Source organism: Triticum dicoccoides, chromosome 6A (genome assembly GCF_002162155.2).
Source record: "Triticum dicoccoides isolate Atlit2015 ecotype Zavitan chromosome 6A, WEW_v2.0, whole genome shotgun sequence".
Taxonomy (NCBI): Eukaryota; Viridiplantae; Streptophyta; class Magnoliopsida; order Poales; family Poaceae; genus Triticum; species Triticum dicoccoides.
In genome coordinates, this window is record NC_041390.1 from 429,188,928 (window position 1) to 429,201,912 (window position 12,985).

General features: G+C 50.6%; 1 protein-coding gene across 2 annotated transcripts; it reads left to right on the plus strand.

Moving 5' to 3' along the window:
- Nucleotides 1-10,809: 10,809 nt before the first annotated feature.
- On the plus strand, nt 10,810-12,401 carry LOC119317121 (uncharacterized protein At4g06744-like). Of its 2 annotated transcripts, none has more exons than XM_037591520.1 (2): nt 10,810-11,374; nt 11,418-12,401. In XM_037591520.1, the coding sequence occupies exons 1-2, from the start codon at nt 10,847-10,849 to the stop codon at nt 12,183-12,185; spliced, it is 1,296 nt and encodes a 431-aa protein (XP_037447417.1). In that variant the 5' UTR covers nt 10,810-10,846; the 3' UTR covers nt 12,186-12,401. The 2 variants fall into 2 exon arrangements, with proteins under 2 accessions (XP_037447417.1, XP_037447416.1); XM_037591519.1 differs by having other exon boundaries at nt 10,810-11,350; nt 11,439-12,401.
- The last annotated feature ends 584 nt before the right edge of the window (nt 12,402-12,985 follow it).

Consider the following 12,985-nt stretch of genomic DNA (forward strand, 5'->3'; position numbering starts at 1 on the left):
GTAGGATTTTTTCAAACTTAGGCGAGTACTGGACTGCAGCTAAGCCTCCGAGTGGGAGGTCTGCTCTCCACTCGGTAGGATTTTTTCAAACTTAGGCGAGTACTGGACTGCAGCTAAGCCCCCGAGTGGGAGGTCTGCTCTCCACTCGGTAGGATTTTTTCAAACTTAGGCGAGTACTGGGCTGCAGCTAAGCCCCCGAGTGGGAGGTCTGCTCTCCACTTGGTAGGATTTTTTCAAACTTAGGCGAGCACTGGGCTGCAGCTAAGCCTCCGAGTGGGAGTCTTGCTCGCCACTCGGTAGGATCTTTAAACACTTAGGCGAGCACTGAGCTGCAGCTAAGCCTCCGAGTGGGAGTCTGGCTCACCACTCGGTAGGATTTTTTTTACAAACTTAGGCGAAACGGATTCGCAGCTAAGCCACCCACTGGGGGATTTCAGACGCAAACAAAAGCAACAACAATTATAGTAAAATTTGTAACACTCTTGTCTTTGATAAATAGACTACAGAAGTTTTTCTTATTACACCTCATCCGAGTGAGAATTCAAGTGTGAAAGGGGCGGAGCAGTTCTGCATTCCAAGCTTGTGGCTCATCGATCTGGCGATCGACATTGTAAAGGTGATACGCTCCATTGAGGAGGACTCTGGTGACGATGAAGGGACCTTCCCAAGTAGGAGCGAGCTTGTGTGGTTTCTGTTGATCCACTCGGAGGACCAAATCTCCTTCTTGGAAGGCTCGACTCTTCACATTTCTGGCATGGAATCGACGCAAGTCTTGCTGATAAATGGTTGATCGGATCATAGCCATTTCTCTTTCTTCTTCCAGGAGGTCGACTGCGTCTTGCCGGGCTTGTTCTGCTTCATCTTCGGTATAAATCTCGACTCGGGGTGCATTGTGAAGTAGATCACTCGGCAGGACTGCTTCCGCTCCGTAAACTAGAAAAAACGGAGTTCTTCCAGTCGACCGATTCGGGGTGGTCCTCAATCCCCACAGAATTGACGGAAGCTCATCGACCCAAGCGCCTGCTGCATGCTTGAGATCACGCATCAGCCGAGGCTTTAGTCCTTTGAGAATCAGACCATTTGCCCTTTCTACTTGTCCATTCGACTGGGGGTGGGCGACCGATGCGTAGTCGACTCATGTGCCTTGAGAGGCGCAAAAAGCTCTGAACTTGTCTGAATCAAAGTTTGACCCATTGTCGGTGATGATGCTATGCGGGACTCCATATCTGAACGTTAACTCTCTGACTAAACTGATACAGTGCAAGCATCAAGATTCTTGATAGGCTTAGCTTCAATCCATTTGGTAAACTTGTCGACTGCCACAAGCACATGTGTGAAGCCGCTCCTGCCTGTTCTCAATGGGCCAACCATGTCCAGTCCCCAAACAGCAAAGGGCCAGACGAGTGGAATGGTCTTCAGGGCTGATGCGGACTTGTGCGACATGTTGGAGTAGAACTGGCACCCTTCACACTTGTCGACTATCTCTTTTGCCATTTCATTCGCTCTTGGCCAGTAAAATCCCGCTCGGTATGCTTTAGCCACAATGGTCCGAGAGGATGCATGATGACCACAGGTCCCCGAGTGGATATCATCAAGGATTACCTGACCTTCTTCTGGTGTTATACACTTCTGACCGACTCCAGTCGCGCTTTCTCTATACAACTGTCCCTTTATGACTGTAAAGGCCTTGGATCGACGAACGATCTGTCGAGCCTCTTCTTCGTCCTCCGGGAGTTCCTTTCTCAGGATATACGCGATGTACGGTATCGTCCAGTCAGGGGTGACTGCCAAAACTTCCATGATTAGGTCGACCACTGCCGGAATTTCAACTTCAGTTGGATCTGTGGCACTCTTTGGCTGCGGGGCTTCATCTGTAAAAGGATCTTCTTGGACTGATGGCGAGTGGATGTGTTCCAAAAACACATTGCTGGGGATGGCTTCTCTCTTGGAGCCTATCTTTGCCAAATCATCAGCCGCTTGATTTTTCAGTCGGGGGATGTGATGAAGCTCTAACCCCTCGAATTTCTTCTCTAACTTTCTCACTGCATTGCAATAACCAGTCATAGCTGGACTTCTGACGTCCCATTCTTTCATCACCTGATTAACCGCCAAATCTGAGTCGCCATAGACCATGAGGCGACAGACGCTGAGTGAAATGGCCATGCACAACCCATACAAAAGTGCTTCATATTCTGCTTCGTTATTGGAGGAATCGAAGTGAATCTGGAGAACATATCTGAGCTTATCTCCTCGGGGGGAAACCAATACTACCCCAGCACCGGAACCATTCAGCATCTTAGATCCATCGAAGAACATGGTCCAGTGCTCCGAGTGAACTTGAGTCGGAAGTTGCTGTTCGATCCACTCGGCGACGAAATCTGCAATTTCTTGGGACTTGATAGCTTTCTTTGCCTCAAACTTGATATCAAGGGGAAGAAGTTCAATCGCCTTGGCCACTCGACCAGTTGCATCTCTGTTGTGCAAAATCTCTGATAGTGGAGCGTCGCTGACGACTGTAATGGAATGATCAGAGAAGTAATGTGCAACCTTCTTCGTGGTCATATAAATCCCATAGACAAGCTTCTGGTAATGAGGATATCTTTGCTTTGAAGGAGTCAAAACTTCAGAAACATAATATACTGGGCGCTGAACTTTGAAGGCCTTTCCTTCTTCTTCCCGCTCGACCGTAAATACTGTACTGACAACTTGTCCTGTGGCTGCAATGTAAATCAGCAAAGGCTCCTTGCTGATTGGGGCAGCAAGCACCGGCTGGGTGGAGAGCAGAGCTTTGAGCTCTGTAAACGCTGCATCAGCTTCTGGAGTCCACTCGAACTTGTCGGACTTCTTCATCAGTCGGTAAAGAGGCAATGCCTTTTCACCGAGGCGAGAGATGAATCGACTTAAAGCGGCCAAGCATCCTGTAAGCTTTTGGACGTCATGCACACGCACAAGACGTTTCATCCGGAGTATAGTACCAATTTTTTCAGGATTGGCGTCGATTCCCCGTTCGGAAACGAGAAAACCGAGTAACTTCCCACCTGGAACTCCGAACGTGCACCTTGACGGATTGAGCTTGATATCATACCTCCTGAGGTTGGCAAAGGTTTCAGCAAGGTCAGTCAGCAGGTCGGAACCCTTCCGTGACTTGACCACAATATCATCCATGTATGCCTCCACATTCCGACTGATTTGAGTGAGCAAACACTTCTGAATCATCCTCATGAACGTGGCTCTGGCATTCTTGAGACCGAACGGCATGGTGACATAACAGAAGCACCCGAATGGAGTGATGAAAGCTGTTTTGATCTCGTCGGGCCCGTACAGACGGATCTGATGGTACCCGGAATAGGCGTCTAGGAAAGACAAATGCTCACATCCCGCAGTCTAGTCGACTATCTGGTCGATGCGGGGGAGAGGAAAATGATCTTTCGGGCAGGCCCGATTGATATGCTTGAAATCAATGCACATGCGAAGTGACTTGTCCTTCTTGGGGACCATGACAACATTGGCGAGCCACTCGGAGTGGTAAATTTCTCGGATGAACTCCGCTGCTAAGAGCCGAGCCACCTCGTCGCCAATGGCCTTCCTCTTCTGGACGGCGGACCGTCGAAGATGTTCTTTCACAGGTTTAAATTTTGGGTCGACTCGTAGACGGTGCTCAGCCAGCCCCCTGGGAACTCCAGGCATGTCAGCAGGCTTCCATGCGAAGATGTCCCAGTTCTCACGGAGGAACTGGATAAGCGCTTCTTCCTATTTGGAGTCGACCGTCGTTGAGATGTGAGTCGGAGCAGCGTTTGGATCGGTCGGGTGAATGTGAACTGCCTTCGTTTCACTGGACGACTGAAAAGCTGATTCTGAAGCAGGCTTCTTAGCTCGTAGCAACTCACGCGGATCTGCAGTCTTCTGGTACTCTTGCAGCTCGACCACCGCCATCTGAGCGTCAGTAATCTTTGAGCCTTTCTGAAAACACTCTTCTGCTTTCTTCCGATTGCCTGTAACAATGATCACACCTTTGGGACTAGGCATCTTCAATTTGAGATACACATAACATGGTCGAGCCATGAAGCGTGCATAAGCTGGCCTGCCCAAAATAGCGTGATAAGCACTTTGGAAATCCACAACATCGAATGTCAACTTTTCCTTGCGGTAATTCTTGGAATCACCGAAAACCACATCAAGAGCAATTTGGCCGAGTGACTCGGCTTTCTTCCCAGGAATGACTCCATGGAAACTCATGTGACTGGTGCAGAGCCTGGACATCGGAATGCCCATCCCTTTCAATGTTTATGCATACAGTATGTTCAAACCGCTGCCTCCATCCATCAGGACTTTGGTCAGTCGAGTGCCTTCGACAACTGGGTCGACCACCAGAGCTTGCCTCCCAGGGGTGGCAATGTGCGTAGGGTGATCAGACTGGTCGAATGTGATGGCAGTCTGGGACCACTTCAGATAATTGGGTGTTGCCGGAGCAACCATATTTACCTCACGGTTAATAACCTTCAGTCGACTTTTGCTCTCAACATCAGCAAAAATCATCAGGGTGGAATTGACCTGGGGGTACCCATCGTCACTATCTTCCTTGTCCTCAACTTTGTCTGACTCCTTTTCCTTATCTTTGGACTGCTTGCCCTGAAACTGCTGGATCAGAAGCCGACACTGTCGAGTGGTATGCTTTGGGTAAATGAGTTTACCATCTTCATCTTTCTTGGTGTGGATGTGACACGGTAGATCCAAAACATCATTTCCATCTTGGTCTCTAACTTTCTTGGGGTTCCAAGGTCCTTTGGGTTTTCCCTTAAATTTTCCCTGGATTACGGCCAGGGCCTCCCCAGGAGCGGCTGGCTCAGCTTTCCGCTTCTGTTTCCGACTGGAATTTCCTCCGGTCTCCTGGGCGACTGCTTTATGCTTGCCACTCCGGAGTTGATCCTCATCTTCACCATTAGCGTATTTGGTGGCAATCTCCATCATCCGATTCAGAGACATCTCTCCAGTTCGACCGAACTTCAGATTCAATTCTCTGTATTTAACGCCTTCTTTAAAGGCACAAACTGCTTGATGATCTGGTACATTTTCAACTGTGTGATGCAATGTGATCCACCTCTAGATGTAATCCCTCAGAGTTTCATTCGGTTTCTGCACGCAAGACCGCAATTTCATAAGGCCTGCGGGTCGCTTGCATGTTCCTTCAAATGTGGTGACAAACACTCGGGAGAGATCCTCCCAAGTGTAAATGCTGCTGGGTGCTAACTGATTCAGCCATGCTCTGGCCGAGCCTTCTAACATGAGAGGCAGGTGCTTCATGGCTACCTCATCGTTCCCACCGCCAATCTGGACAGTCACTCGGTAATCTTCAAGCTAAGTATCGGGCTTGGACTCACCGGTGAACTTACTAACTCCAGTCGCCAACCTGAAGTTGGGAGGAATTACAGCGGCTCTGATGGCTTGACTGAAACACTCCGGCCCTGAAACATGTACTCTGCTACTGGTAGGCGCATCTCTGTCGTGGCCTTCTCGGTGAGCTCTATTCCTGTCGACCAAACCTTGAACGAGAATGAATCTCGCATCAAAGCCTAGTTCCCTGGGGTCGACTGGGATTCTCCGCCCAACACTATGAGGGCGTCTGTCAACCTACTGTCGAGGCACATATGATCCACTCCTCGGGGGAGGGGTTGGCACTCGACGTCGATCATCACAATCGAATTGGTGATCATACTGATCATTCCTTCTGTACTGATCACGCCGGTCTCCACGTCCCTCACGCCTCGGAGGCGATCTTGGGCTGTGAGCCGACTGGATTGTATCCGCTACAACGGATCGATTGTGGATCCTGTTCCGCGACTGAGAAACAGCGGAATTATGGTCTCCCGCTGCCCGGAGCAACGCTCTGATTTGCAACAAGCCTCTGCCAGCCTCTGACTGGGAGGGCTGAATCGACTCTGCTATACGGGCCGCAGCCGCCAAATTCTGAATCGGAGTACGATATACCTGCGGGGGCGGAAAGAGTTGACGTCGACTGGATTCTGGAGCCCGTTGATGCACTCGCTCGTCGAGTATTCGCTGGAGATTCTCCAGTCGAGTGCGCTCAGCCAAGTTAGCCAAGCGCGCGCCCTCCAAGGCTCGGGCCTCGGGGGTTTCTCCAACGATAGGAGTGTGGAGTGCATCCATGTTCCGGCGGCGGAGCTCCTCCCGCTGCAACAATGTGAGAGGCTCAGGGAGATACTCCTCGTGAGGACGCGACGGGTCGCCCCCATCCGCGCCTCCGTTAGCGCGGGGGAAACCGGGAGGACTGTGTGGTCCATCGATCACCAGAACCTCTGCAGCTGGGTCACTGCAGTCGCATTCGGATGCGGCCTCTGCGGAGCCAGTCGAACAGGTCGTAGAGGGATTCGTCGGGCTCGATTGTCGCGACTTGTGGGGTGGCCGACTGGCGGGCCACCGCATGCCTCACCCACCTCTGAAGCCTCGACCGACCGGAGCGCTTGCGCCAGCGAGAAACAGGGCGGGGAGATGCCACGGGAGCCGACCGATACTGGGTCGACGGCTGCCGCAGGAGGACACCACGGACGCATGCGCGAAAGTGCGTCACCCCGTGGACGGGGAGCGTGTCGACGTCGAGTGGAGCCTCCTGAAGCCAAGCGGAGTCGTCGGCGATGAACGTGAGCGCGCCGAGACGAATCTCGCGGCCCTCCACCAAAGCTCCGCCCGAAACCATGATCAAGGAGATCGGAAAAAACCGCAACTTCTCAAACTAGGCGCTAAGACTCCTGGCCCCACGGTGGGCGCCAACTGTCGTGGTTCTAACTCTGACAGTGATGTAGGGGGGTATGTATGGAGAGGCTAGATCTTAGCTATGGAGGAGTTGTAAGCACACGAGGATTATGAGTTCAGGCCCTTCTCGGAGGAAGTAACAGCCCTACGTCTCGGTGCCCGGAGGCGGTCGTCTGAATTACGTGTGTATGAATAACAGGGGTGCGAACCCTTGATACTGAGGAGGGGGTGGCTTATATAGAGTTCGCCAGACCTCTACAGCCCTCAGTAATGCAAGGTTTAAAGTACATTAAGATTGGGGGTTACTGGTAACGCCCCTAATAAAGTGTTATGGTGACCATAAAAGCTACTTAATGACCGACCGTTTGCGTGCAGGGTGACTTTGGATCTCCTGACAGTCGAGTGGTTGGAATTTGGTCGAGTGATTGCTTCGTGGTCGAGTGTCTTGAATCTGTCGAGTGAGATACCTCCAAGTCGATTGAAAGGTGACTTCTTCTAGGGATGTCCTTGGGTAGGGTACTTAGGACAGGTCCATGCCCCTATCCTAGGTACATAGCTTCATCAGCGACCGCATGGTCTCGACAATGGAGGACAAGCTGAATCTAGCACGGAATTATTACTGGGGTCTTATGGGCACGCTGGCACCTACTTCATCTTCCTTGAGGCTGGATGATCTGAATCTGCGCGGTTTACCCCCGGAGCTGGCTTCTGGTCTGGAAGTGGAGTTCACTCACACCGAGGTGAAGCAGGTGATTATGGAGATGCCTTCTGACCGGGCTCCTGGGTCTGACGGTTTCTCCGGCCTGTTCTTTAAGGTATGCTGGGATGTTATTATGGAAGATCTGATGGCTGTCATGCATGAGCTGCACAAGGGCAGATTCTTCTCCTTTGGCTGGTTGAACTCATCGATCATTTCATTGCTACCCAAGAAAGATAGATCCTTGGAAGTGGCAGATTTTCGACCGATCAACCTAATTCATGGTGCTGCTAAATTTTTTGCCAAGGTTCTAGCGGTCCGCCTTGCTCCGTTATTACCTGGGCTAATCTCGCAAGTTCAGAGTGCCTTCGTCAGCCGGAGAAGTATACATGAAAACTTCAAGTTTGTGCGTAATACCGCACGGTTGCTACATCGTCGGAAAATCCCGGTTGTACTTATGAAGATCGACATCTCCAAAGCCTTTGATACTTTATCCTGGGAATTTATTATCAATTTGTTGATTCGGAGAGGTTTTGGACGGAGATGGTGCTCATGGATTTGTGGCCTCATGTGCACTGCCTCATCCTCGGTTCTGGTCAATGGTGAGACTTGTGACCCCTTTGCGTTGGCTTGTGGTGTAAGACAAGGCGATCCACTATCACCGGCACTCTTCATCCTAGCTATGGACACGCTTCAGGCTATGCTACACTAGGCTACCAGACACAACCTACTCTTGGATTTGGGCCTTGGGAGCAATGTGCCAAGGGCTTCGTTCTTCGCGGACGACGCAATTCTTTTCTTCCGACCTATCCCGAGCGACATGCAGGTGATTTCTGCCACTCTGAAGCTGTTTGGTGAAGCCACTGGACTTCGCATCAACCTACAAAAGAGCACCATTACTTGCATCAGGACAAGTGACACCATCATCGAGGGGGTGGCGCATCACTTTTCCTGTCAGCTAAAACCATTTCCCATTCAATATTTGGGGCTCCCTCTGTCAATATTCAGATTACAGCGCCAACATATCCTACCGCTCATAGACAAATACTCCAACAGGATGAAAGGGTGGAAGCCAAGGATGCTTGCACCGGTGGGACGTGTGGCACTTACACAATCTGTATTGATGGCACTACCCCTGCACTTTCTTTCAGTACTACCACTGCCGGCATGGGCTTTGGAAATTATCAACAGGAGGTGTAGGGGCTTCATTTGGAAAGGGGAAAATGAGATCAGCGGTGGCCATTGCCTTCTGCCTTGGGCTAGAGTGTGTATGCCGAAGGAGCATGGCGGCCTGGGAATTTTGAATTTGAAGTGGTTCGGTGCGGCTCTGCGTTGCCGATGACCATGGATGCGCTGGGACCCTGAGGAGCGACCATGGCGGATGTTACCAGACGGTCAGGAGGGAGAGGTAGCGGCCATTTTCAGTGCGGCCACGTCCGTGTGCTTGGGGGATGGAGAGCGGGCCAAGTTCTGGATGGACAATTGGCTACCGGAGGGTGGCTCCATTGCGACCATGGCCCCGGCCCTCTTTTCTTTTGTCAAGAAGCCGGGCCGCACTGTCCGGGATGCCCTTCAGAATCACAGCTGGGTCCGAGACATCTCTGGTGGAGTTTCAGTCATAGCCATTGCACAATATCTCACTGTTTGGGACATTACTCAGAATATCTCATTGACGCCTGGTGTGCCGGATCGTCTACTATGGAAGCTGACGAAGGATCATGTCTTCTCTGTTAAGAGTGCTTACAACATGTTCTTTGTTGCCTCAGTGCGCTTTGCCTGCTACAAACCAATTTGGAAGTCCAAAGCTCCTCCGAGATGCAAGTTTTTCATGTGGCTGGTGGTGCATCGCCGGTGCCTGACAGCGGACAACTTGGAGCGCAGAGGCTGGCCCTCAAACGGCAACTGCCCGCTTTGTCTCGTGACACCGGAGGACTGCACACAGCTGTTCGTGCACTGCAGGTTCACGCAGCAGGTTTGGCTCTTGTTCAGAGATTGGACACGGGCGGATTTTCAGGTGCCGGAGGATCGTTTCATCGATACAGAAGACTGATGGCTACAAGTACGTAAGGCTGTTCCCAAGCCTATGCGTCGTAACTTTGACACAATCTCCATCTTGATTCACTGGAGGATTTGGAAGGAAAGGAATTCCAGAATTTTTGAGCAGCAAGCGAGCAGTCCCTTCAGAGTTTTCGAAATCATCAGAGAAGATATTGGGATATGGATGGCGGCTGGCGGTATTACATACATCTAACCTGATCAAAGCAGTTTCTTGAGTCACTGTTTTGCTTCATTTTATTTTGTTTGACGACTGTTGTTGTCCTCCCTGTATTTTCGGAACGTCTCAATTCCGTGGGTTCCCAGCTTCTAGTTCGCCTAGACTGCAAACCCTTGTTGTACTGCTTCTTCTTCCTTCTAATAAAATTCGGCCTATGGCCCTTCGAGACATAAGTGTCAATCATAGGGAGTTAACAAATAAAATGTGCCTCCTGCCTTATGTAAACACTTCCTATTGACCAGGGTACATATTTGATGCTACTATAGTCAATAGTGTCGTTGATAAATAATTCGTACTCGGACAATAGTATCTATCACAGCTCCTGGTTTTGAATGCCAACCAAAGTTCATGCTCATGGGGACTACAATTACTTCCGATGTGAGTAAGAATTGCAGAAATCTCAAAGTCCATACATCCCCACAAGATTTTTGTTGTTGTTGTTGTTGTTGTTTTGAACTCATCCCCACTAGATTTGATCAAAAAGGACCAACTCAATTCTTATCGGAGCCGGATGACAAGCCTGCATAGGGATTGAAGTTCGGCGGCGTGATGGCCATCGACGGTGAAAAAAAAAAGATGTGGGAGTCGTGCGCTTACTACCTGGAGGGCTTCGCCAACGATGTCCTGCCGCCCGTTCCATGAGATGGTAAATGAATACGATACTCCTAGTTGTAGACTACCTTGCGCGTAGGGGCCCTGAGATCGCAAGGAGAAGAATGCAGCATGAGGCTTCGCCAAAAATGTAGGATGAACTAGGGGCCCATGGGGCAGGAAAACCACTACGCTGCTCGAGGCCTGAAACTGCGCTGATTGCAACAACAACAACAACAACAACAACAACAACAACAACAACAACAACAACAATAATAATAATAATCATAATAATAATAATAATAACTGCGCTACTCGCATGGGGCAGAGCTTTCAAAATGAGGTGCCGCGTAGGCCAGATGACTGTGGCGTTGGACAGCCTGGCAGTTTGCTACCTAGTCGGCCTGTGCGTTGTTTCATCCTTCCTGCTCGCCTATATATCCGGCCATGACATCTTATTCCTTTGCGAAAAGAATCAACTGCCCATCTCCTTCGACTTCCAAGTTCCAATAGGAATGGCCATCCAGCCTAAACTGCCGTTCACACAACTCTTCCTCTTGATTCTTTATTTCCTTGCTGTAGTAGCGGTTCGGCCGGAATCATCCCATGAAATCAATCTACAGCCAGCAGACTTTCCCAACGAGCGCCTCTACCGAGCCTACCTTGCCATCCAGCGTTTCAAGAGCACCATAACTAGTGACCCCAATAACATCACCTCCACCTGGTCCGGCAATGACATCTGTGGCGACAAGACATATGTCGGCTTCTACTGCGCAACGCCGCCAGGGTTAAATGAGAAGCTAACAGTTACCGAGGTTATTCTCAATGGCTTTGGCCTGCATGCGCCGAGGTTACAACGCTTCGTCGATCAGCTTCCTGATCTGGCGCTTTTCCATGCGTCCTCCAACAACTTCGGTGGCGATATTCCTCACCTCGACAGCCTGCCATACCTGTTCGAGTTCGGCGTCGCTAAGTACGACCTCCAACCTCTTCATCCTTCCGGCCGTGTCTACGGGAGTGCAGAGGGAGGCGCTACGGGACAGGTTATTACGAAAGATGAAGGGAAGAAGAAGAAGAAAAAAAAAGGGTAAACTTCAGCAGATTCAGTGCGCATATACTTTTCTTAATTTTACGTTTCACATCCGAGTTGGCTCCCCGGGAGGAGGAGGCAACATTCCGGGCGTTACCGATGCTAAAGCACTTATCCTGAACTACAACAACATGTCCGGGAAACTTCCGACCAACATTGGCTTCTCCAAGTTGAGCTACCTCTCCCTCGCCAACAACAAGCTCACCGGGCCAATCCCGCCATCAATCGCGCGCTTGCAAGACTCCCTCCTCGAGATGCTCCTCCTCAACAACCAGCTCTCTGGCTGCCTCCCACACGAGCTCGGCATGCTCACCAAGAGCACCGTCATCGACGCCGCGATGAATCAGCTCACCGGCCCGATCCCTTCATCCTTCTCGTGCCTCAGCAGCGTCGAGCAGCTCAACCTGGGCGGGAACCGCCTGTACGGGCAGGTCCCCGACGCGCTCTGCAAGCTCGCCGGACCAGCCGGCCGCCTCTCCAACCTCACGCTGGCGGGCAACTACTTCACGTCGGTCGGGACGGCGTGCTCTGCGCTCATCAAGGACGGCCTGCTGGACGTGAAGCACAACTGCATTCCCGGCTTCGCCAACCAGAGGGGCCCGGCGGAGTGCGCCTCGTTCCTGAGCCAGCCCAAGACGTGCCCGGCGGCGAGCGCTCGCGTGGCGTGCCCCGCCGCGGACGCCAAGATGAACGTGGCGGCGCCGGAGGGGAAGGTGGCTAAGGACTACTCCAGCTACGTTGTGTACGCCACTCTGCATGAGTGAGGTGGCAGCGCATGCAGTGGGGACGCGCCCTGCCTAGCTACGTCGTCGGTATTCGCTCTTGTATTCTTGTATGTGTTTGGTGTGCACGTGATTGCTGTTTGTTTTCTTTGTACGTGTAGCTGTCGGGTCTAGATCTCGGCTACTGTGTGTGTTGTGCTGCTACGTCAGTTCTGTGGCAGTAAATTAATTTGGATTGTATCTTGCATGTTTCAATTATATATTTGTTGGCTGCATATTTCAATTATAGATGTTGGAATTATGTGAATTGCTCCAATGTGCCATCGGTTACCATTGCTTGATCGGTGAAATACAAGGTAAATATGTCATGCGTCGTAGTTACTCTGTTTTGTATAACTAGCGTCTGTTTGTGCGTCTAGATTTATAAATATTAGTGGTGCGCGCAGAAATCCGGGACAGCAAGAATACGTAGTGTGGACCCCATGTGTTTGAATTATCCAATACAAATGTTCAATTTTTTTAACTAATTTCATCAAATATAACTGGAACACAATAGTCCTGTAATTGTGTTTGAAATCCTAAAATGCCACTCTGCATGAGTGAGGTGCCACCGCATGCGCTGGGGGGCGACGGGCCTATGTCGTCAGTATTTGCTCTTGTATTTTTGTGGCAAAATTTCGTGTTTTGACCCTTTTTACAAACAATATCAGGATCTGACCCCGTTTGAAAATATTTTCAAACAGAGGTCAGATCCTGATTTTGTTTGCAAAAAGGATTAAAACACAAAACTTTGCCTATTCTTGTATGTGTTATGTGAGCTCGTGATTGTTGTTTGTTTTCTT

What these genes read in the sequence shown, in the direction of transcription:
- LOC119317121 (XM_037591520.1), top strand. Translation starts at nt 10,847, where the DNA reads ATGGCCATCCAGCCTAAACTGCCGTTCACACAACTCTTCCTCTTGATT. An exon ending in AGGGAGGCGCTACGGGACAG is followed by an intron (nt 11,375 to 11,417) that starts GTTATTACGAAA and finishes AGAAAAAAAAAG; the next exon opens with GGTAAACTTCAGCAGATTCA.